Below are 24733 nucleotides of genomic sequence, written 5' to 3'. Positions count from 1 at the left end.
ATAAGAATATCTCTGATTCTGCACAAACATTAACTGATTTAACGGTGCTGAATTGAATGAAACTATCAGATGACAGGTTCTGAAGGGGAGAAAAAGAGCTGCCTTCTCACACGTGATTAAAGTGAGACTCTTATTGCCATTGGATGTTGTGGATGTCAAAGGTTTATTTGGGTTATGTAAACAATTAAGTAAATTCCTGGAAATGCAAAGGTTATTCCAAGGAAATAGCGGCACACTAAGTACACTGTTCTTACCTTCTTCGTTATGCATCTTCTCTTGGCCACTGTCAGAAACAAGTATTTAGGAGGGATCTTTGGTCTGGCATCACAGGGCTGTTATGTGATGACTTTGATCAAGAGATTAAATTTCTGGGCACAAAAGTTGGTGCTTAGTGAGTGGAGTGTTTTGCAGTGATCTATGGTATTGTGATGAGTGCAGTTACTCTTAGTATAGAGTGTAAATGCCTAAATTCATGTGTGAGCTGGTGTTGCAAGTTGAAGTCTCACTGTTAGCAGTCGGTATGCTGCAGCCCTGTCACTAATTAAGGCTCTGAGTGTACAGTATCCAAAAAGACTTATGTTTTTTTTCCTTTAAAAAGTTCTCTGGGTTCCTTTTTCCCCTTTTTGGTAGGGCTTCATAAGACACACTACATCACCTGTATAAAATACAGCTGAAGTACTGAGAATTGTATGTAATGATATGCTTTTATAGTCACAGAAGACTGACTTTGTAATCATATTCCCTAAATCTAAAACTTGAACAGCTTGTATTAAACATCCTTTGTTTGCCACTTTTAAAGCTCTAATTCTGGTTTGGTTTGGGTTTTTTTTTTGTCAGTGTGGAGGGACAACTCATGTGTTGCGACTTAGCTGGTCACCTGATGGTCACTATCTTGTTTCTGCTCATGCCATGAATAATTCTGGACCTACTGCTCAGATCATTGAGAGAGATGGATGGAAAACCAACATGGATTTTGTAGGGCATCGGAAGGCAGTTACAGTAGTGGTGAGTGAGTGATAGTAATTTATCCCTGAAGTAAAACTTTTGATAATTCTATGCATAAATGGGACAAGAGGTGAAGGTAGGTGTCAAGATTAGTAAAGCAAACCCATGGTAGTGATGCAAAAGTGTCAACTTTACATGTTGGAAGCAATCAGTTTGCTTTTCTGATAAGAGAACTGGATGTAGATGAACAAAGAGGGTGAGGGTGCAGGAGCACATTAGTAGCTAACCACACTAGCTTGGTTAGCTGTTCAGCGACTTGAATGAAGTGACTTAGGTTTCTAGTGGCTTCCTATTGCTAGTAAAATTATTACTACTTACTATTCCTGTCAAGGCATTCAGAAAGCCTCTTCAGAAAGCAGATGTGCTTTTTGTCAGTGCTCTCATAGTCTGGTTAAGGACTTTGCTTCTATGAAAAGTGGTTTTTTTCGCTCCTAAGTGGGAAACTTGCTCTTAAAGCAGATCTACTAAAATGCAATTACTGTAATAATATTTGGGGCATCTCATTGGTGCAGAAATTCAATCCGAAAATCTTCAAGAAGAAGCAAAAGAATGGGAGCTCCACCAAGTCGAGTTGTCCCTACTGCTGCTGTGCTGTTGGTAGTAAGGATCGATCTCTTTCTGTCTGGGTAAGTGGGTTTTTTGCCACCCTTGAACTAATGTGGTTATTTGGATAACTTTGGGGTTTAGCACAAAGGCCACATATGCAGCATTAGGTCTTATCTTTAGGTTAATGTTTAGGGGTTTTTCTCCCTGTTGTTACAGGATTATCCAGGGGGAGAGGAAGTGGGTTGGTGTTAGTTCATTTCTCTAAAGCCGAGAGCAGTGGCAGAATATGTTGCCCTGGTGAGGGGTTGGGGGGAGCTGTTAAGAGAAATCATGTTACCTCAGTTAATAAACATAATTCCACCCTATTTTCTTCCTGTGTCTTTTACTCATTCTCCATATGAGTCTTTTAAGAGTACTGTTTCTCCACATTTAGCCCACCTATTCGTTAATCACTCTTAGAGTCTGCCTTTGTTAGTCTTGCTTTTATGGGTATGAGGAGAACATAGCAAGCATAGGATAGCTGCTTCTGAGCAGCTCATCTTTCTGCTTTGTTCTGACTTCATTTCCTGGCTTCTGTTTTTGCTGTTGAAAGAGGAATATGAAAGTAAATGAGCTTTTTAAGTATATTTTTGAGTTCTCGATATCTAGTTTGGGTTTTACTGTAAAATTTACACTAAAATTGTTATTCTGGCTAAGAGAAGAGTAGCTATTCCAACACTTAGAAATGCAAGACGGTTGTTTGGCAACTGGAAAGGACAGGGAATAAATTTAACTGATTTGTAAAGCTTTGTGATGAGAATGTGCCAGAACACACCAATTGCTAACTGCATTCTACTATTTATAGATTCCAGTGTGATATTTATCCATTAATCGCTAAATGCACAACACTAAGTGTTTCTGGCAATGCTACCAGTGCATACCCTTATCAAAGTATCAATCTCAGTATTTTTTACTTTCTATTTATACTATCATGTCATTTAGGGTGACTTTTGAGGTTATACTAGGTATTATAGAGATGCAAAGTTGTAGGCAGTCTTTGCCCTGAAGACCTTAATTGTTACACAGACCTATGGAAGTGTAAAAGAAATAACTACTGAAGGTGACTGCTACACTACATCCGTGAACCTTTGAGCATGAAACATCCTATACCACATTGTCTTCTGCTTTATTTCAGTTGTACTATGTACTATAGATATCAAGACCTTTGGTTTAACATTAAAGAGCTTAGAATGATTTAGAACAGGTTACTGGGGATTTTCATATTCAGTTCTTTCTAAGCTGATTTGTAAGTATAGAGGAATCCTCTTTAAGAATAATGGTGAGTCAAATTCCCTTTGCTCTTGATAGGCTTCACTTATTTAGACAAGTGAGTCTGAGTGAGGACATGGAAACCTAATCTGTTTTCCATCTTCCTCTTGTGCTGGCAGTTTACAACATTCTTATCTTGTTAAAGCTTAGAATAGAAGCTGTCTTTAGCATCTGTGAAATTACTTTTTAAGTGGTAGAGAGTGTTCTATTACTGTGATGTAAAGGCAAAATTGGTTAAGAAATTCAGTCCGTGTTTCAGAAAGGAGGTGAGGGTTGAATGTCAGCTGCTATTCTCCAAAGCTTTTCTGTGCCTGTAATGGAATGGGTAACTAGGTGCTTCAGAAAGACCACAAGGCATACAGCTGTCTCCTGGCCAGGTCTTAGAATCATAGAAAAGTTAGGGTTGGAAAGGACCTTAAGATCATCAAGTTCCAACCCCCCTGCCATGGGCAGGGACACTTCACACTAAACCATGCCACCCAAGGCCTCGTCCAGCGTGGTCTTGAACACTGCCAGGGATGGAGCATTCACAACCTCCCTGGGCAACCCATTCCAGTGCCTTGTTCGAATGTTGTTGGACTCTAGGAGAGTGTTAATGTGGTAATATCTGTAGCATAGAACTTAACATTTCTGAGTGTTGTTTTTTTCTGTTTTAAGCTCACATGTCTGAAACGCCCGTTAGTTGTCATTCATGAGCTGTTTGACAAGTCTATCATGGACATCTCCTGGTAAGTTGATTTCTGCTGTTTGTTACAGAAGCCAGTGTGTTGCTATCATCTTTAGGTATATGTATGGACTGGAAATTCCTTAAAACAGTATAGACTGTAGCTTTAGCTAGTGATTTGGGTTGGGTTGGACAGCCCACTTTCCCAGCAGTCTACTGTCACATATCTTGTTTTCCTCTTTCTGCTGTTAATGGCACTCCCTCCTGCTTTCTTCCTAAGGCCTGGTCATAAAAAGGCAGAAGTCTCTAGTTATAGACTGCATATTCACTGCAAGTAAATAGTAAGGGAGAAATAACCCTGAGACCACTCAGTAAGTGGCATTAAAAACACACTGTGCACCTATACGTCAGGTGATTTACATGGTTAAGGATTCTGTACAAGAAAAGACTAGTATTTTTTTCATGACAGACACGCAGCTGATGACATGGGTGGTCTTAAGAGCTTTAACAGTTTTGGTGGGTTTTTGCTGTAAATGTTAAAGCTTACAATTGTATAACAACTTGTTTTCTGTGTGCCCTGTGGGGTTTGCCATGAAGCTCAGTGAAGCATGATAAAAAGTTTTCAAAACCAAAATATTTTTCTTTCATTAATAGATTAAGGCTAGAAAGCCAGTAAATGGAATATTTCATGAGAAGCGCTGCTATTGTTGTAGTACAATAGCTTTGAATAGCTTTGCCTTTCTGTAATGTGTTTTATTTTATTTCTCCATCTGCAGTTTGCGCATTTTTCGTGGTGTAAAGCCATTGGCAGTAATAGCTGGTTAACATTTTGCAATTTCTGAGGAAATGGTTCTGTAGGATATTGGAGAGACAAAGGATCATCAGGAAACTTATTTTATATCCTGTTTACAAATTGAAATGGATGGCTAAAATGTCAGTAATATGGAATGTTCCCAGAAACATGCTCCATTCTGAAAACAGACTGAGTAAATGCAGAGAAATCTGATACTATTGTTATAGCTGTCTCATTTCTATTTTAGAGTTTCAGACTTGGATGCATCATCATAATATCTGAACATGATTATGTTTTCATGGAACAATTGCTTGGAGCCAGAGGTCAATAGGAGCTCAGCAATTTTGTCTGCAAAGCAAGCAGAGAACTCTCAACAAGATATTACCATTTTCTAACTTGGACTAGTATTGGTTAACCTGTCACATGGTGCTGAGGCCAGCTTCTCTGGATGTGGTGCCATCAGCCAGCACACAAAAAAAAGGTGTCTTCAAACACCTATAGCCATGATGCATGGAATATATTTTTAAGCCTTGCCGGACTAGTTTGTACCGGACTTAAGAGTTGTACTTGCTTCCCTTCCTTTTCCATTCTCTTTAACAAGTCATCTGTATACCACTGTGTTGCCATCTCTATGAGCTCTGTAATTGGAAGTTATGGGGTTATTGGTCAAAACTCAGCAAGTACTGTTTTTTTTTTTCAAATGTGCAGTGATAGGTTTTAACAGAAGGTTACCATTTCTTTAAGACTAGAATGTATAGTTTCTCCTTTCTCTTTTCCATCAGGAAAACATTTTGAGACCTCCAGATGAGGGTTATAATATATCTTCACATAGAAGAACATGTGCAGTTTGCTTAAAAATGCAAATAATGAACAATAACAAAACCAAACATATGTTCTCGCCTAACAGAGTTGTTTGGACTGCTCATATGCACAGCTTGCTTTCTTATTGCTGTCACTTCAGATAATGATGATGGAGAAGAGGCATTTACCCAACTTGTAGAGCTGCTGCTTCTGTAGTCTCACTTCTCCTTCCTATCTTGTTTATTTGGACTGTAAACTCTTTAAAGTGGGCTGTCTGTAACTTGTTGCCTATGTGTGATGAAACTTCATCTTCATGGGCCACAAACGTCAGTTTATGGGGTCTTTAAAGAAGTATATCGATTGCTTATCTGCTGAAGGCCCCTTTCTTCACCCAGTTCCATTAACAGAAAGATATTCTACATCTTTTGAAGCAAATACATTTATAGTTTCCTTTCACTGTTCCCTGTGAACACTATTCTGTTTTACCCCTACAGACAGGTTTTCATGGTGCTAGTTATGCCATGGACAGCTGTATGGTTCTGCTTCTACCTTTTTGCGTGTGGCCTCCAAAGGAATATTGGTACATGGACTCCTGCTGTCCATCATTCTGTCTCTTTACTGCCCCACTTGTTTGGTTTTATCAGTAGTTGCTGTGATAATAAATCTTATTACTAAGAATTTTGTTGAACAATTTATTGTATTGCCCCTTTGCATCAATGAAAGAGACTGAAAATAAAAATGAACCTGTATTTCCTTCAGGACCCTTAATGGACTTGGTATCCTGGTGTGTTCCATGGATGGATCAGTGGCATTTTTGGACTTTTCCCAGGATGAACTTGGAGATCCACTCAGTGAGGAGGAAAAGGTACAGTAAGCACTCAGAGATTCTGTGATCATATTTAAGGGATGTATTGATGCAATTAAGATACTGAACTATTTATAGAAGTATGTAGTGACTGATTTCCATATTACAGAAAAATGTGTTCTTGTGTACTTTACAAATCGTTAATAAAGAGTAGTCAAGAAATGAATCTGTGATATTAGTTTCTATTCTGGAAAGAAAGTCTATTTGGAAAACATCACCTGCTTACACATCATTATACAGTTGAAGTAATTATTTGGCCAAGGAAACAGGGAGTGGGTGCTTCAAAACACTTTAAAATTACTCTTTGACTTGCATATGTTCAAGTCTTTTTAAACTGATTGCTGTTGGCTGTTTTTTCCTCTCATTGCTATTTAGCAACTAAAGCTTTGAATTCCAATTATTTTGTGTATTGATTTAGCGTTAGGTGAAAATATAAAGTAGTGTTTAAAATATAAATGTATAAATGATAAAGAGGGCATTTGCATTTTATGGGTTCCATTACAGTATTACGATGCTATCATACACAGTCAGCGACATCATGGTAGCAGTCTGTTGTGGTTTCAGCACTGAACCCGGGACACAGTCGTAGTCACTCTTCTGTGTGATATGTTTGATGCCCACAGAGCAACATTCATCAGTCCACCTATGGCAAAAGCCTAGCTATAATGACTGAAGCTCAGTTGTCTACCACCATTATTGAGAATCCAGAGATGCTCAAGTACCAACAGAGGCAGCAACAGCAGCAGGGGGACCAGAAGAATGCGTCAATTAGGGAAGCATCTGGGACTGGGACAGCGGCTCCCAAAGTGGCAAGCATGGTTAATGGGGAGAGTTTAGAGGACATAAGGAAGGTAGGTGTTCTTGGGCAGTCACTTTATAGGGTCACGTACCAAGCAGTTTGATTTTTATTATAAAATGATAAATGATAAAATCAGCTTCTGCTTCCTTGTATGTGTTGAATGGCACCTTTCAACCCATGAATGGTCCATGTGACATTACTGGGACTTGTTGAAAAGTTAAAAAGCTTTTAAGCAGAAGTAACGCTATTGTGGAAAAAGGCTTGTGGGTATTTCTGTCATGGGTGCTAAAAATGGGTGTGCAGAAAGGAAACCAAAGGTAGGTAGTAACAGTCAAACTGTAGAACTGTGCTTCAGTTTCTCAATGAAGGAGGTTGAAAGCATTATTTAATTCTCTCCTAAACACAGAACACAAGTTCTAATGAAGAATTCAATGCACACAGATGAGAATATTTTGAACTTGGCTCTCTTAATGTGGAAAGCAGATTACATGATCCACAAATGCTTTTTCTACAGATGGATAGGTCCAGGATTGGAAATGTGTGTATTTAAATTAAAAACAATGTATATTATGGTACAGCCAGAGAGCAGTAAACAGAATTCTGGTGTACTTTGTAGTCTATTGAACTTCTACTTAAAAAACACCTGTTACTGGTTTAAAAAAAAAAAAGTTGTGGTATTAAAATACACTTATATTAATAAAAACGAAGATTGATTCTATTTATGCAGTCAGAGTATGTTTGGAAGACAATAGGGAAAATAACCTCTGTTAATATATTCTTAGTTGAGGAACATCTTTCAGCCTAATATGCCTGTGGTTGTCAGTTGGATAAAACAAAAAGAAAAAAGCATTTCCTATCTATCAGAAATTACAATCAAATATATTTCCTAACAGAATCTCTTAAAAAAACAAGTTGAAACACGGACAGCAGATGGTCGGAGAAGGATCACACCTCTCTGCATAGCTCAGCTGGACACTGGGTATGTTTAGAAGTCATCTTTTAAATCCTTCTTCACCTTTTTATCTTTGTTCTCTTTATTCTGATGCAAACTCCCAATTGTGACTTACTTTAGTCTTAGGGCATCTTAAAGCACTTGCTAGAAATACCTTATGTCTGTTTACAGAATATAGTTTTGACCTGTGTTCTCTTATCTATTAGAACTGAGATCTTACAGCTAAGGCTAGTTCTCCTTATCTGCCCTTATAGATGAGTGAGCAATAATGTATTGCACGCTCCTGTCTACGTTATTAGTGGCTTTAGTGTCATCTGTATGTGAGAAACAACTCTGGAAAGTTAGGCATTGGTCATTTATTTATGTTGTCTATGAGTATCCACACGTGGAGAACAGAAGAATGGAATAAATAGTTAAAACTATTATTTTTCAATGATTTTAAAAGCGTTTTCTGTAAGTACATTTGTTGTCTTTTTGTTTAGGGATTTTTCTACGGCGTTTTTCAATAGCATCCCAATATCTGGATCTCTGTGTGGCTCAATGATGTCTTCTCAAAGTAACCAGCAGCTCATGTCATTAGATTCTAATGCAGCAAATTCCCTTAATACTTCAAAGCCTTCTGTAGAGCCAACAGCAGCCAGTATAAAGTCAACAGATGATGCAGCCAATAAAGATGGGTCAGTATGTGCAGTTTTGTTTTTCACTTACATGACTCTGTTTAGTTTAAATCTTGTTTACAGTTCTGTAAACATGCAATTATTAAAGGGGCTTCCTTACTGTAACACTTCAGGAATCTGACATTCCTGAAAACATCCAGGTATTATTAGTATCTGGTTACTTCAAATCATGATAAATCGGTAATGAATGAATCAATATGCATAGTTCTGGAAATGATCTTCAGTGCAATGAGGTATGCAGCTGATTGCTAATGCTCTAAGAAAGGGACGTGCTTATAGGTTACTGGGTGGCTAGTCGTAAATAATAGAAGGTTTTCCAGCAGTGGAACTAAGGAAGTCTGCTTTCTGTCAACTGCTGGCTTGTAGATCTCCTCTTTTCAAACCTGGTAGTGCTTCTTTCCTGTAGAGACCCCATCAGAGCACAGTGACATTGACTTGTCAGTGTGCGTATGCTGATTGGCCACTGTGCCTGTCTAATTAATTATTTGCTTTTCCTTTAGTGGTAACACTGACTTGGTCTCTCCTCCGCAATGTATTTTTACAGCATTTTGAAGAGCACAGTGTCATTGGAACCTCTACCACTTCATCACATTTAGTCGAAATTGGCCACAAATTAAAGAAGGAGTGGGTAGACTGTGAGAAATGATTGACAGATTAAACTATAAAGTTTCCTTTTCTTTGGAAATTGGAATTCTAACAGCTTTTTAGTACGACCATCAGTTGTCTTAGAGACATTCTTTCTTGCAATTCATTCTCTGAATGAATTGAAAAATCTCTAAAGTAAACAGCTATTCAAATCACAGATCCCTGGAATGCTTTAATGTGGGGAAGACACATTCCTTTGCCTTAGGGTTGTGCTTGGAAATGCCTAATAATTATTTTGGATTCTTCATTAACAAAATCAAAACCCGGCATGAATTGTTCCAGCCCAAACTGTTTGGTTGATAAACAGTGGAATATAATCTTGTGATGGAAAGTATTTGGTAACCTGAACAAAGGGTAAAACCCCAGATATCATGTAAAATAGTGATCCTTTCCCTTTGGGTGTATAAGTAGCAGCTCAAAGTATAATTTCATTCCTGAATTAAAAATACATAATGAATGAATTAGGGTCTTTTAATCTAGATATATCTACGTAGCCACATGAAGCTCTTAGGTCTGAGATGTGCATAAACAGCTTTTGAGAGCAGACAAAGCTTGTGAGATACTGATGCATGAAAGGGGAAAAATCTCACAATAATTCATGTGTGTACTTGAATGAAAGATTTTCAATATGGTTTCTAGCCAGTGTAATGAATGTTAGCTAGTTATGAGCAGTGCAGATTACCAGTACTAGATTCCTTACAAACTTTGTTTTCCTGTCACTTTTATTGACAGTGTAAATGCTACCTCTGCCTCAGCTGCTCCTCCTGCATCATCTTCCTCTGTCTTGACAACTCCATCCAAGATTGAACCTATGAAAGCATTTGATTCTAGATTTACGGAACGATCCAAAGCCACCTCAGGGACTGCTGTTGTAACAAATACAAATCAGACTGTTGTGGACAGGTAAGACCTAGCTGAGGGGGCTGTTGCGGGGTAGTAATGCAGAGAGTTAAAACGCTGATTCTCTGTGGTGTAGATGTCATGGTACTGGCACTCTAGAAATTGTCTTGGGTCTCTTCCACAACTGGAAGGAAGAGAACAGCTGCAAATAGGTAAATGCTTTGCTGGCATTATCCCTTTGTACATTTGTCTCTGACATTTGGGAACAGGCAGACTCTTCAAATATTCCGAGTTAAAATGCTTGTTACAAGAGGCTCTGTGTGTGTGTGTGCCTCTGTGTGGCTGCATGCATCTGTGCTCTTTAGAAGACAAAAATAGCCAGCCTGCATCTCTGTACAAGAGTGAGATTTACTTCATGGTAAATTACCATATATACCTGCAGACAGTTTAGAATCATCACTGCTGCAGTTGTATTTGTTTTATGCCTTGAAGGTGTGCAGAGAGGACACTTTGATTTTAAGGGGGTTTGGCTCTGGATCCACGAGTTAAAAAACAAAAGGCAGCCTTTGTTTGGTGACACAGTGTGTTACGGCAGAAGTATTCCTGCTGCACCAGGACAAACGATAATAACAATAGCAGTCTTGAGAAAGTAGTATGTGATTCCCCAACTTGTTACCAATAAAAGGTGCTTTTACTAAACACCTCAATATTTTTATGTCAAAGGGTTTAACCATATGATGCAGAAGAAATGCTGTGTTAAATTACTCTCATAATTGCTTCTAGTGTGTCAGTAAAGTATGGATAGAAGTGTATTGTTTGGCATAATTCAGATGCCAAAGAGAAAAAGTTTGGATTGTGCAAGGTGTTTCTAGGAAGCTGAGTGTTTATGGAATAAATGTGGCAAAATATTGTAGTGCGTTAATAACCAGTTATGGGGGAGGGAATGGGGAGAGCGTGGTGTATTTTAGGGTGTAATGGTTAACAAAAGAGTTCACAGGGATTTTTACTTTAGTTATATTGTATTTCTGAAATGGAAAATGGAGCAGTGAAGTCATTTACATGGTTTACAGATATGATCTTACAGTAGTCAGAACTGAATAGGACAACTGATCTTAAGGTCCTTTCCAACCCTAATGATTTTATGACTCTAACTTTTGGGGATAGACAGCAGAATGACAAATGAAGTTCTGCATGAGTAAGCAGAAAGTGCAATGTCTGCTGGAGAGAAAAAGATAAACTAATCTCGCATCTTACAGAGAGCTGAATTATTTGTATCAACCCAGGGGAAGAGATGTGGTTGTAATTGGAACTGAATGCTAAAATAAAGTTACTTGCAGCTTAATCCAGTAGCTAACTGCTAGCTTGATTATTTATTTTTCTTAAAGGAGAGAATATGCCTGATCAGTTTACATATATATTGCACACTGTGCTTTGGCAGGGGATTTGCCAAGCCTCTTTGGCTTCCTTCTCTTGGCTTTGTGCATTTTGAAGTACACTCAAAGCTAGCTAAAATTTATCTGCAAGAATACATACATATGGTATGTGCAGCCTTTGGAATCAGCTTATATAAAACATGAAATATGTTTTTTTACTTGCTCAGACTGAAGGATCAGAATTTAATTAAAGACAGTAAACCCAAGGACATTCTGGAGAGCAGCAGTGACAGTGAAGAGAAGATTCCAGCTGCTAAACCACTCAGTGCACCCAAACGGAAACTGGAACTTGAGGGAGAAACAGTAGAAAAGAAGAAAAAAGGAAGGCCTCGGAAAGACTCTAGACTTGTACCAGTAACTTTAACTGTTCAGGTGAAATAAATAAGATTAATTGTGGCTTTCAATGTTCATTTGATAAAGTTGGTACCACGTTGACTTGTTCCATCGAGTCAGAGAAACACAAGTTGCATCAGTCCCTCACAATTTTTAGCCATCCCTCTTCCTTGCCTTTAAACTTAACTCTTACTAAAATTTAAGATTTAGAAAAGCAGATGCACATGGTGAGGCAAATGTGTCCATCCTTTATATAAATATGCAGCTACTTAGGAAGTGGTACCAGCATGCCAAGTAGTGGTAGCCTGCCAAATGACTGTATAGAATAAAATGCAATGGCATCAGGTTTTGGTGTTCATTGGCGGAGAGTGGCCCAAGCACAAGAGTGTGACTTGGATATGATGACTTAAATGGTTACGCATTTCCTTAGAACTGTGAATTACTAAGTTCCAATAGAGTTTCCATCATTTTAGGCCATATAGATCCCTCTGTTTTCAGTATTTGGAGCTTAGCTTTTCCATGCAGTATAGCAGAATTCCCATTAACTAATTGCAGCTGAAAAGGGGATGGGGGAGATAAAAAAACTTAACCACATCTAGTTTTGGTTTTTGTTGTTTGTTTTTGGTTTATTTTTTTATTCTTAGAAGCTATATTAAAACCCTTGTATTTATACAAATAATTGGGAAAAGATTAATATTTGCAATTGGCATTATTTGGAATTTTTAAAAAGTATCTTTCAGATCAATCTGTACTATAGAGTATCTTCGGTTTAACCTTTTTTAATGGAAAAAATTACTTCTGCAATTTCTTCTTCCAGTCCCCAGCTACACTGGCCTCTGAGAAGGATACTGCTTGCATTTCTGCTCCAGCATTAGCACTTAAACTGCCAACCCCAATCCCACAGAAGTCGTTTACTTTGCAAGTAAGTGGACTATAAGGAGAAAAAGCTTAATACTTAAAATAACCTGCTTTTAAAAATATCATTAATTATTCAGATCCTTTGTTAAATTAACATTTGAATATGTATATTTGTTCAAGCAAGATGGTATACTTCAGCTTCTAAGAATATGTCTATATGAGAAAAGTTAATGGCAAATCAGCGAAGAATAAGACACTTCTGAACTAGCAAAAGTTCAAAGAGGAATACTACTGGTTCATCATTCCCTCCTCCTGGTTAAGCAAAGTGTGTTGTAAAGATCAGAGTCTCCAATGGGAGTAACTGCTGCACTGTTACAGTTGTGTTGGTAGTACACTGCTGAAGAAGAAGAATGAGAGACAGCTCTCTGGAGGGACTCTACAGCTGAAGAGACTGGCAAATAGGTTTACTTTAGGCATTTATGAAATAATTATTCTGCCTGTTTAGGTTGTGCTAGTGTGGTTCTAATTGCAAGATTGCAGGGAGACTGGGCACATCCAGACTTGATCTGGTGCCCTTAATTAGGATGCACAGACTAGCACAACCTTTCTTTATCCTTATGCTCTGAATACAAAGAATTATTTGTGTTCTAACCAAGACTGATATTAGAGGTTTGCTTCTTTTGAAGTACCACAGTACCTTTTGAAGGCACTTTAAACAGAGAATACCATGCTTATCTGTACTTAATGACAGCATTAGACTTTCGGAGGGCTGACTTTGACCTGTTCAGGACACTGGTTGGGAGAATCCCTTGGGAAACAGTACTGAAGGACAGAGGGGTCCAGGAAGGCTGGACACTCCTCAAGAATGACATCTTCAAGGCACAGGAGCAGGCAGTCTCTGTGTGCCAAAACCAAAACCAGTGGGGAAGAGACCAGCCTGGCTGAACAGGGAGATAGTGCTGGAACTCAGGAAGAAAAGAAAGAGAACCTGTGGAAGATGGAACTTATTGACCCTTGAGGAGTACAAGGATGTCGTTAGGTTATGCAGGGAGAAAATTAGAAAGGGAAAGACACAGCTGGAACTTAATCTGGCCATTGCTATAAAAGATAATAAATATTTTCACAAATATATTAGCAATGAAAGGAGGGCCAAGGAGAACCTCCATCCTTTACTGGATACTAGGGGAAACCTATAGACCAAGGATGAGGAAAAGGCTGTGAGGTACTTAATGCTGCCTTTGCCTCAGTCGTTAATAGTCAGGCCAGCCATTCTCAGGGTACTGAGTCCCCAGAGGAGGGCAATGAAGCTGGTGAAGAGTCTAGAGAACAAGTCCTGTGGGGAGCAGTTGAGGGAACTGAGGTTATTTAGTCTGGAGAAGAGAAGGCTCAGGGGAGACCTTAATGGTCTCTGTAAGTACCTGAAAGGAGGATGGAGAGAGGAGGTGGTTGGTCTCTCTTCCCAAGTAACAAGCGATAGAATAAGAGGTAACAGCTTCAACCCGTGCCAAGGAAGGTTTAGATTGGCTATTAGGAAAAATTTCTTCACCAAGAGGGTGATCAGGCATTGGAACAGGCTGCCCAGGGCAGTGTGGAATCACCGTCTGTGGGAGTGTTCAAAAATCATGTACAAGACCCTTAGTGACATGGGTTGGTGGTGGACTTGGCAGTGCTGGGGTAAAGGTTGGACCTGTTGATCTTAAAGGTCTTTTCCAACCTCACTGATTCCATAATTTTTGATTGTTTTGGATCCAATTGTAGTATTTCGTAGCTCTTTTCCTATTCTGAAAGGTATTTTGTTTTTTGTATTTCAGGTATGTTCAGATCCATCAATGTACCTTGAAGTGGAGAATGAAATAACCACTGTGGGAGGTTCAAAGTTGAGCAGGTTAAAGTGTAATCGAGAAGGAAAGGAATGGGAGACAGTCCTCACCAGTCGAATTCTCACTGTAGCAGGAAGCTGGTAAGAGTATATTGTGGAAGAAGATGGTTCTGAAGGCCAGAAAACATTTCTAGGGGTACAAAAGTACGCTTTACAGAAAGTTATGCCTAAACCCATATATTTACAAATAAGTACAGGCTTTAAAGATATTCTCATCTACTTATTTAGAATAGTTGATTAACTGGATCACTTCTTTTAGGGATTTTTGTGATTCTTCATTCTTGGCTCAAAATACCATATTTCTCTTCTAGCTAACCTGGTCTAATACATTGATGCTCTTAAACTTCTACCCTGTGGAGATTTTTGTAGGGCTTCTGACTTATTTCTGTTGACTGTTGCTATTTGCTGGTTTTATCACTCCCTGCTGTGAATCTTACACAATCTTTCATAATAAATGTGTTGTGGATAAAAATATATACTGCGTTTAGTCTTTAGACCCATTTCATTCCAAGTATTAGTTCTGTCTTAAAGCTAGCCAGTTACAACTCTTTTCCTGTATATTTACATTTCTCCTTTATATTTCTTCATTAAAGTTGATTAACTTAGCTACTAAAAATGAAAAATTTGAAATGGGATGTTCTGTAATATGAAAATATTTTCCTGAGTCTTTTGCTATTTTTTTCCCTTCATTTTTTTCAACTTTGCTTAGTTCAACCTCAGAGTTTAAGCCAGAGCCATGTCCAAGTCTGAAAAAGAAGATGATTTTAAAGCTAAATACAAGTACAGGCCTGAAGAATATCTTGTGTATACTCAAAATCTTTACAATTATGCCTCATGGGCTCTTGGCCTCTACCTGCAGACCTTCTCTTGCCCATCTCCTTGGATGATCAACATTATAATTAGTTTAAGAGCTGTAATAGTTACCATTTAAGGAATTAGCCCAAGTTGTATGATAACTTAAAAAATCAGTCTGGTTCCATGCTACTTGCATTTGACAAAATGTGGTGGTTTTATTCTTTCTTTCTTTCAGTGAGATTGTAAGTGTAGCCTGTGAGAAACGAACATTGTCAGTATTTTCAGCTTGTGGTCGTCGCCTTCTTCCTCCTATTATATTGAATACACCCATTTCCACCCTACATTGCACAGGTTCTTACGTCATGGCTCTCACCACTGCTGCTACGCTCTCTGTTTGGTAAGTACCATGTTAGGCTGCAGCAGCTGTCTGGCCTGATTTCTGTAGTAACTAACCAGTTGTGTCCATGCATTGCTGTTGAAACTGAGGCTTAAACCACATCAGGTCTGAACGCAAGTCTACTTCTGGATACAACATGAAAAGTTAACTGAGCAGGACTCGAATCTTGTTTCTTCTCTGTTCTAGAACAGTCCATGATTTTGATTTTAGAAGGAAGATAAAGGATCAGCTTGAAGTTACTAGTGTAAACAGCCTCCCTAGGACAGACTTGCCATGCATATGGACTAGATTAAGGAGGAGGGAAAGGAGAAATATGGATACTTCCAAATACAATCATATTTTGCCAATATGAGTTCCAGAGTTAGAAGTACTCTAGCCATCTTCAAGATACCAATGTAAAAACTGCAGTAACTTGTTTACAGTTGTTGAATTTAATCTAATGTCTCATGCAAGTCAGAGCTCCTAAAGGAGTTATTTGGATCCTTTGTGTTTGCTTAGCTGTAATGAGGTTTCCTGATAAAGAGCTATAAACATTATTCTCTGCTATTGACTTCTGTCTTGCCTTAAGGGGTTTGAGTTTGCCAAAATAAATTTGTTGAAGCAATGAAGAAAATGTCAAAACAAAAAAAGCCCAAGCAAACTCCCCCCAAAACCCCGCTTTGTCATGAATGCTGACAAAGTTGTGTGTGTGTTTGTGTGTGTGTGTATGTGTGTGTTTTAAATGATTTTGGAGCTTTCAGTTGTTTGTAAACTGCAGACTTGTCCTTTTGTCTTTTCCAGGGATGTTCACAAGCAGACCGTCATTGTTAGAGATGAGTCTTTGCAAACAATATTTTCAGGTAATAAGAAGGGTCATTTAGTTACCAACCTTTGAGCCCACCTGTACTATTTAGTGCCATTTATGAATCTGCTGGAATCTTATGAAACCTGAAAAGCCTAAACAAATGATTTTCCTTCATTATTGTGTAATGAAGGGAAGTCACTGGCAATGTTGAAATACTACAGAAATAACTGAGATGAGAATATTAATGGGTAACAGTCTTCTACAAGATTCTGTAGCTTATATTCTGAATTGCTTCTGAATATGAAAATTCAGTGTTGTGAAGATCACAAAATATTTAATGTAAATCTGCTATTACAACAATTTCTCTGAGTGTACTTTGCATGTTTATTACTTTAACAATGAACTGCAGTTGATTATCTTCTGATTCATTATCTCAAAATCTTCAGTTCCAATCATTGCCAGTATCTGGCACAACAGAAATTGTCAAAAAAAGCAGTATCTCGGAGCTTAGCAGCTTCTGTTTTAGCTTTCATTCATAAAGCACTAGTTCAAACTACTTAGAGAAGTAGTTGTACTAGCAGTTTGCAAAGGTATTTGTTAAAGTTACATGCACAAACCCTGGGCCTGGAATATGCTGGGAAATGCAAGTATCCAGCGATCCTATTTATGCTTAGAGAGTATGCTTTTCTAAGTATGCTGGGGTTTAGAATTTTTACTTAATGGGAAAAAAAAAGGCTTCTTGGGTTACAGAAGACCTGGCAGAATTACTGAAGATTGCCCCTGGATATGGAGAACATCTCCAATAACGCCCATGTTCTGCATAAATTGCAGCCTCAAGATTGATAATATATTTTGCAAAAGTGTGATTTTAATGCTGTTGCACTGAGCCTGGTGCTTACCACCATGATCTTGTGTCTCAACCTTGCTCTCAGTGCTTGAGAATAACATTGAACCTTTTTCTGTTGGTTGCTATGACTGATAATTAATGGTGGATAGTGTTTTTTACTGTTACAAATATTATGAAAGACTCCAAAAGAAGAACTTTGGTCCTATTTGACTTGTAGGAAGCGATGCAACTGTCTCTCAGATCTTGCTGACTCAGCATGGTATACCTGTAATGAGCATGTCTGACGGAAAGGCATATTGTTTTAATCCTTCTCTTTCTACGTGGTAAGTTATGTATTATTTCCTGCTTTTAAAACTTAGCTGAACAGATGTGTATTCTGTTTCACTCCGTATTTTGAAGGTTTAGTCTGAGTAGGGTCACACACCAGGCTTAGTTTTGTGTTGGTTCACTATTGCATGTCTAGACTTTTTATATTTTTAAGATTTGGTATGGTTAAAGTAACATTAAAAAAATTTAAAAGCTACTCTACAGCATTATCACTCTTTCCTACATGGTACATAATCTTACTTATTGACATACACCTATATATACTTTTGCTGATATACATCAGTTGAATCTGTTGAGCAGTTGGCGATGATTTTGCCATAACTCCTTGAATTCTTTTTATTGTATCTGATGACAAGCCAAGTTTGAAGAGAGCTCTGTCTTCAACATTAAAAAGTTTTATGAAAATAGTAAGTCAAGTCTGGGAAGAGTGAAGAAATCATTATAGCTTAGAGAATCCCCATGAAGAGTCATTACTGGTGTCCTAAACACGAGGAAAGGCTACAAAAGAATCTGTGCCTTACTGGGTATCAGGTGGGCTATCTCCATGGATTCTCTTACTTCTGTCAAGGCATAAAGTCCCATTAAAAATTTTGCCATGGTTAAATTATTTACAGTATCTTTCGAAAACAGATTCTTTGTTGTCTTTCCAGGAGGGGAAAAAAAACCCCATACTTCAGTCTTAATGTAAGAGGTGCACTTAATGTAATGAGCGTGCTTTATGAAAGGGCTTATTGTTTTAACTTTTCCTTAGAATAATTGAAATTAGTCACTACTTGATGTGAATGCTCTGGAAAAGAAAAAACACCTTATTTGTTCTTTAGATAAACTGAGAAATTATGTAGAAATTCTCCCCATCAATAAGGAGCAGAGGACAGACTCTTGGCCAAAACTCTGAATTTGCTATAATTTCTTTTGTCTGCACCACAGCTTTGGGGATATATAAAGAGCAATCCCTTTAGTCATCATACAAATTTAAACATGATAAAGCAGTAAAGGGTATTTTAAATATTTGTGCCATTTTTCCTCTGAGCTGTCTGGAGATCTAAACTTAGCATTGGCTTGAGCCACTGATTCTCTTGGCATCTCAAACCAGTGCAAATGATACCCTCGATTAGGTGTGGAAATGCCAGCTGTTAACTGTCAACTTCCTCCATAGGAAGGAATAGCTGTAATGTATGGGAAAGACTGTCAATGCCTGTGATCTGTGATGACTTGTCTGGTTGGTGTGGGGACCTGACATGAAGCAAAATCAAGTTGTTAAAGTCATTACCTGTGTTTACTCCAGTCTTTGTTCTGGGGCATGACTTCTTAATAGACATAGAATGGCAAGTAGAAAGTTCATTTCCCTCAAAACTAGTGCTAAATTTTATTACACAATTAATGTTGTAGATGGGAGGGACATTTCCATGACAGCACAAGCAGAACTTGGACATGGAGTGGGAACAGTTGGGCACCTTAGTGATACTTTTATGGTTATCTGTGAAAATACAAATTGGGCTTTGAGTCAGAATAGAGCTGGATCCCCTGGTACCATTGCCTGCTCTCCTCAAACTTGTGTTTTGTTTGTTTGCTTTTTTTTTTTCAGGAATCTTGTTTCCGACAAACAGGACTCTCTAGCACAATGTGCAGACTTCAGGAATAGTTTACCATCCCAAGAAGCCATGCTGTGTTCTGGGCCTTTAGCTGTAATACAGGGACGAACGTCAAAGTACGCACTTACTTGCTTCATTTGATCAGCATGTTTCTCTCTCTTTTCCTATTATTTATTCATGTAGTTGAATCAGTGAGTTAATTTTTAAGATGCTAATGGCTCTGAAATTATCAGGAGCTCATACAGTGTTGGAGTTTTTTTACAACTTTTGCACATTTATAGTCTGTATCATAATGTTATTTCGAGATTGCTTGAGGTGCAGGAAAGCATCCTCTAAACCTAATCATTTTAAGGTTCTCTTTATTGGATGGGTAAAGTATTTGATGCTGCAATATTCTGATTAGCCAAACTGACTTTGTTTTACATTTTAATTTTTAGTTTACCAGCTTTCTGGAATAGGCCTACAAATTTTGAGTAGTTCAGTTATCCTCAAGGGATCTATTTGGTGAAGTCTGAGAAAGTTGTGTGATTGATTAGTCATCTAATGCATAGTTTTAACATCTGAAAGTACCACTAGGGAATTGTGTGAGCCAGAGCAGACTCCTGTAGGTAATTTAATGGCCTATCCTCACCTGGATATGAATTTGATTTCTCAGGCAGATTTCTGTGCTCTTTCTGTCCTTCACATCAGAGGTTATTTTTTCTAGTGAGAGAAACTGTGGAGAGTTGTATAATTTGATTGCTGTTCTCTTGGAGGGGAAGGGGAATTAACTGCGAGAAATATCTGAAATGCAAACAAAGAGCATTCTCTTTTTGAGAAAGAGAAAATAATCAGACTGAAAAATTAGCTTTTTTGTTTTCAAAAATTAAATAATGGGTTACTTATTTTCCAAATTAGCCTTCCTATGGCAATACTTGTTTGCTGATAACCATGTGTTTTTAAAGAGAAGACAAATGCAAGGAAGAGGAAAAGAACAGGAGGCAGAAAACCCTCTGTGGACCTTGAAACTTGTAAATGGTCCAGTTGGTGGTGAAGGCAGTTTGCCATGAAGTGCTGCCTTTGTCATTAAAAGCTTGAACCCTGGAAGCACCAAATGCCTCTGAAAGATAAGCGTAGAATAGCTTGTGCAAAATATCTATTCCTTAAACTGAATTTAAGTATTTAATTTAAGTGAATTTAATAGTATCTGATTTTATGGCTGGCATGCTAATTTTTTCGTTTTGTAGTTCAGGAAGGCAAGCTGCAAGATTGTTCTCCATGCCTCATTTAGTGCAACAAGAAACAACACTTGCATACCTGGAGAACCAGATCGCAGCAGCACTTATCTTACAATCCAGTCACGAATATCGCCACTGGCTCCTTATCTATGCACGGTACCTAGTTAATGAAGGTGAGATCTGCCATGCTGTGTTACTTCTTTGCAGCTTTGGTAGACTTAAGAAACGCTTTATTCATGTCATGTATATGTACGATTGCACTTAATGTTCTTCTTTCAGCACTTGGCTTCTGGACTCAGTGTTTACTTAAAACCAAAACAAGCTGCTGAAGTGCATTTGCTTCCTGCAGTGCTCAATACTCAGGAATCCTATTTTGACACAATGTGAACAGATCATGGTCTGGGGAAACAGTGCCATCTGTGGACTTCAGCAGTAGGAACTGCATTGTAAGAAAAGTCCAGGTGCCTGTCAGACATCATATGTATTATCTGGCAGCAACTACGGATGTTTCGGAGGAACCAGCACATACCCACATGTAACGTTCCTCAGGCAACTGATGATCGCTGCCTGATGTGAAATGGAAGAGCTGCTTGGTTTCTGACACTTTGTACCAGAGCATGTGAAACTGCGGAGAATTTGCTTGTGTTACTTGCACTTTATACTGGTTTCTTACATTCTAAAATTTGAACAGCCTGTACTGGTGAGCTCCACAGGTTAAATTCTGTGAGGAGAGAAACCTGCAAGAAAAGTACTTGTGTCTGTTTTATATTTGAATACATTATATCTCTACGCTATTATATTAAATAAGGTTAACCAACTGACTTTATGCTTCTTGGATTCTAAAGATCTCTGTGTCTCCACTTGCCAGCATTCCAAATTTTGTAGTTCCCATTGGATTAATACAGCCTTATTCCTCATCATGAGTAATCATTTTACATAGAGGGGAGCTAAGTGGTTCATGTTAGGCCACCTAATAGGTGTTGGTAGAATTAAAATTCAAGTCATTGATTCTTGCCTTTTCACCCCTTATTTAACAAAAGAGCTTGATAAACTGCATGTGATTCTCTGGTTGAAATTAAAATGTTCTTCTTGGGTCATACATATACTGAAGAGACAGTTACACTTTTTAAAGTCTTCACTAATTAGGAATCTCTATTGTGTGTGGAGGGTTCATCTTGCGCTGCACTGATGTCACAGCCTTGCATGCGTGTATACATTGGATGTCACTGCACATTCTGCTTTGCCACACATGTATTGCTATCCTAGGTCTGCTAAATTTGAAAATTGCATATCCTATTATTGACCCTTTATTCCTCTGATGATTTCAACATTTAGTGAATTCTAATCCCTTAAAATATTCAATCTGTTATACTTTGATTGGCAAGTTACTCCTGAACTGATGACTTAGTTACTTGCAAGGGAATTCTCCCCTCTGATTTTTGGGTGAATAGAGCTGGCCTGGAAACTGTGTGTGGTTTTATTAAAGGTTTTCTCTTTACCTTTTTTTTTAACTAATCCATATTAATTTAGTGCATTTTATTTTAGTTGTAAGCTCTTTTGCTAAAGGTTGAGATTTCTCTTCTAGTTTAGTAATATTTTAATGTATCAGAAGGACTTTTTATTTTCTTCACTATGGACTCCATTTTTCCAAATTCATGTATTACCATGAAATGCAACCTAACAACTTTCCCCCTTCACTAGTTTTCATCTTGTGGCTTTCCAGCTCATGTGATACCTCTTTTGTATTAGTTCTCTGGCTGTTGAGGTTTTCTAATGTTCTTTGTTTTGCTCTTTTAAAAGCTGGAGGAGGGAGTGAGGTTGAGACCTACTTCAGTTTTTCTCTGTATTGTAGATTATCTTTAGTAGTGGTTTTGTTTTTGAGAACCTAAAATAAAGCCCTTTGGAATTCTAAAATAAATCCTTTATGAATCATCTTATCTTTCCAAAGATTTGCTGTTAGAAGAACAGTACATTCTTTCAGAAATCAATGTTTTTGACTTTATTTTATTCTAGATACTTAAACTCCTTCCTGAATGTTGTCAATTGCATTGTAGAGGGGTTGTATATAGTGAAATGCTTCTGAATGTGATTTTATTTCTGATAATATTCAGGGTTTGAATATCGTTTGCGAGAATTATGCAAGGATTTACTGGGTCCAGTCCATTACTCAGCTGGAAGTCAGTGGGAATCAACAGTTATGGTAAGTCCTGATAACAGTTAAACAAAACAATGAGGAAGAGTTTCCCATGAAAATTACAGGACATGGATAGACAACAGAACTGAAAATATATTATTAAACTTAGTGGCAAAGTAGGAATCACATTATTTTTGCTGTCCTTGGAACCATTTCCTTACTCTGCTCTCATCTCATATGCAGGGCTCCTTGCACTGCGCTTGTATTTATTTCATGTGAAACCATAGACAAATGTTTATTGCCACAGTTTCAGATCTGATGCTGTCTTGAGTTTCAGGCAGATGGAGCAGAGTTGCATGTTCAGGTCTTTGCATTCTTCACACAGCAACTTTGAAATAGTGACAGGACAGTGAAATGTCTTCCCTTCTCAGTAGGGAAGTCTGCAACTTCAGAGGCTGCACCAGCTTCATGAGTGTATAAACGTAAGGACAGTTTTTATTTTAGGATTCATGTAAGCAGGGTAAGAACATAAAATACAGAGCTCTCTCCAGGCAGGAAAAAGGGCACAAATCTTAAACAGCTCTATGCAATATGTTCATGTTATCAAGTAATACATTCTGAGGATGCTTTTGTGGTTTTTGTGCAGGGTTTACGAAAGAGAGAACTATTGAAAGAGCTTCTTCCTGTAATTGGACAGAACCTCCGCTTCCAGAGGCTTTTCACAGAATATCAAGAGCAGCTAGACATCTTGAGAGACAAATAGCATTTACCCAGATTTTCCCTGCGGGGCCTGGTCCACGAGAAACTGCTGAACAGCATTAACCAGAGACAGAAGAGGAGCAAGAGCCCGGTCAGCAGGGACACTCCTGAAGAGGGCAGTGCCGTAAGGGTCCCAGGAGTGACCTGCTTTAGTTTTTAAAGAAGCTCACAAGTGGATTTGTGAAAATGAGTGGATGAGCTAGACCATTTCCCAAGTAAAACCATCGAAGCTGTGGCCTCTGTTTCTATGGAAAGTCGTGGATGTGTACTTCAGGGGGGTCCTTTTGGATCTGGTTCTCATTTTAATATCAAAACTAGCTGAGAACTGTTTGTGGGGTTTCTTGGATGTCCTGTGAAAAGCACAGTACTTCAGAGTACACTGAACAGCATATTTAACCCTGTTTAGGGTTTTTTGCCTGAGGATTTATTGAGGCTCAACACTATATTAAATTAGATGAATGAGCCACGTAAAAAGAAATTTCATAAATATTAAGGTATTATGCAGCCAATAGACTCTTTCCTGTGAATATAATAATAATAATAAGAGGCTGTTCTAACACATGGACTATTTTTGTACTAGAATTTGCTAACTTGTAATATGGAATTTTATTTGGCCGATAATCAGGCTGTCTCTACAAAGTCATCTTGTAGGAAATCTAACTCTAATTACAAAAGCTATGTTTCAAAATAATTCTACCAAATTAACATGTCATCATCTGGTTTTTAATTTTTAAATGTTTGTAAAAGGCATTTTAGGGGGGAGGGAAAGGGATACAGTGGGGTGACTCTTTTTGTAAGTACAGAAATAAATGAACATTGCATTGGTTTAAAAAACAAACAGAACAAATGTAAGTCTTGAATTATTACAAAGGGCACAAGCATCTCCAGAAATGTCAACGCAGGCTGAATCATGTTAATGTGTCTAGAAATAAATAATACTGTCTGGGTGATCTTTCCTCTGGGAGCGTGATCAGACAAGTACTTGTGATCTCCCTGGACAGCTACATTTTCTCTTGGAGCCACATCTCAGCTGGAAGAACAGGAGCTGTGTGGGAGTGCTCATTATCTCAGGCAACACAAAGCAAAATGGGCTTCCCTGACCACTGTCGAAGTGGTCAGCGCAGCAACAAGAAGTGAACTTCGTGCAGTTACGACCATGTTCCTTGTGTGGCATTTTGTGACAGCACAACAGTACCGGTGGCCTGCCAGCAGTTCACTTGTGGGGTGGTTTTGGAATTCCACTGAAACCAAATTAATTAACTTGTTTTCTTTCCCAAAGTACACATGGTGCTGGGAAAGAAGTGAGTGTATATGTTGGTTCTTTCCAAGACCTAACTATTCAGGTACGCCTCAATTTATTGCCTTACTTTGAGATGGTTTTGAGTAAGAAAATGAGTACAGAAATGAGTAAGTGTATTTAAACCCTTGTGAAAGGGCAATTTCTCCCCCAAACTTCTAGCAGAAACACACTATCCTTCACCCT

At 38.2% G+C, this 24733-nt stretch overlaps 1 protein-coding gene across 2 annotated transcripts in view; it reads left to right on the top strand.

Annotated features, from left to right (window-relative positions):
• The window catches only part of LOC130602214 (protein HIRA), a 37047-nt gene extending 12664 nt beyond the window's left edge, over positions 1-24383 (top strand). For both annotated transcript variants that reach the window (XM_057414849.1, XM_057414850.1), the window contains 18 exons: positions 838-1005; positions 1518-1631; positions 3517-3587; positions 5877-5982; positions 6606-6833; positions 7675-7760; positions 8216-8410; positions 9788-9958; positions 11496-11700; positions 12479-12583; positions 14331-14479; positions 15429-15590; positions 16371-16429; positions 17439-17544; positions 19134-19256; positions 20367-20530; positions 22469-22557; positions 23138-24383. In XM_057414849.1, the coding sequence (XP_057270832.1) occupies positions 838-1005; positions 1518-1631; positions 3517-3587; positions 5877-5982; positions 6606-6833; positions 7675-7760; positions 8216-8410; positions 9788-9958; positions 11496-11700; positions 12479-12583; positions 14331-14479; positions 15429-15590; positions 16371-16429; positions 17439-17544; positions 19134-19256; positions 20367-20530; positions 22469-22557; positions 23138-23254 (2418 nt within the window). In that variant the 3' untranslated portion in view covers positions 23255-24383. The remainder of the gene's footprint in view (positions 1-837; positions 1006-1517; positions 1632-3516; positions 3588-5876; positions 5983-6605; positions 6834-7674; positions 7761-8215; positions 8411-9787; positions 9959-11495; positions 11701-12478; positions 12584-14330; positions 14480-15428; positions 15591-16370; positions 16430-17438; positions 17545-19133; positions 19257-20366; positions 20531-22468; positions 22558-23137) is intronic.
• Positions 24384-24733: the final 350 nt, after the last annotated feature.

Source organism: Pezoporus wallicus, unplaced genomic scaffold, assembly GCF_028554395.1.
Source record: "Pezoporus wallicus isolate ANWC-B61680 ecotype Strahan unplaced genomic scaffold, APGP_CSIRO_Pwel_v1 contig_8047, whole genome shotgun sequence".
Classification (NCBI taxonomy): domain Eukaryota; kingdom Metazoa; phylum Chordata; class Aves; order Psittaciformes; family Psittacidae; genus Pezoporus; species Pezoporus wallicus.
This window is presented reverse-complemented; position numbering and strand designations above follow the sequence as displayed.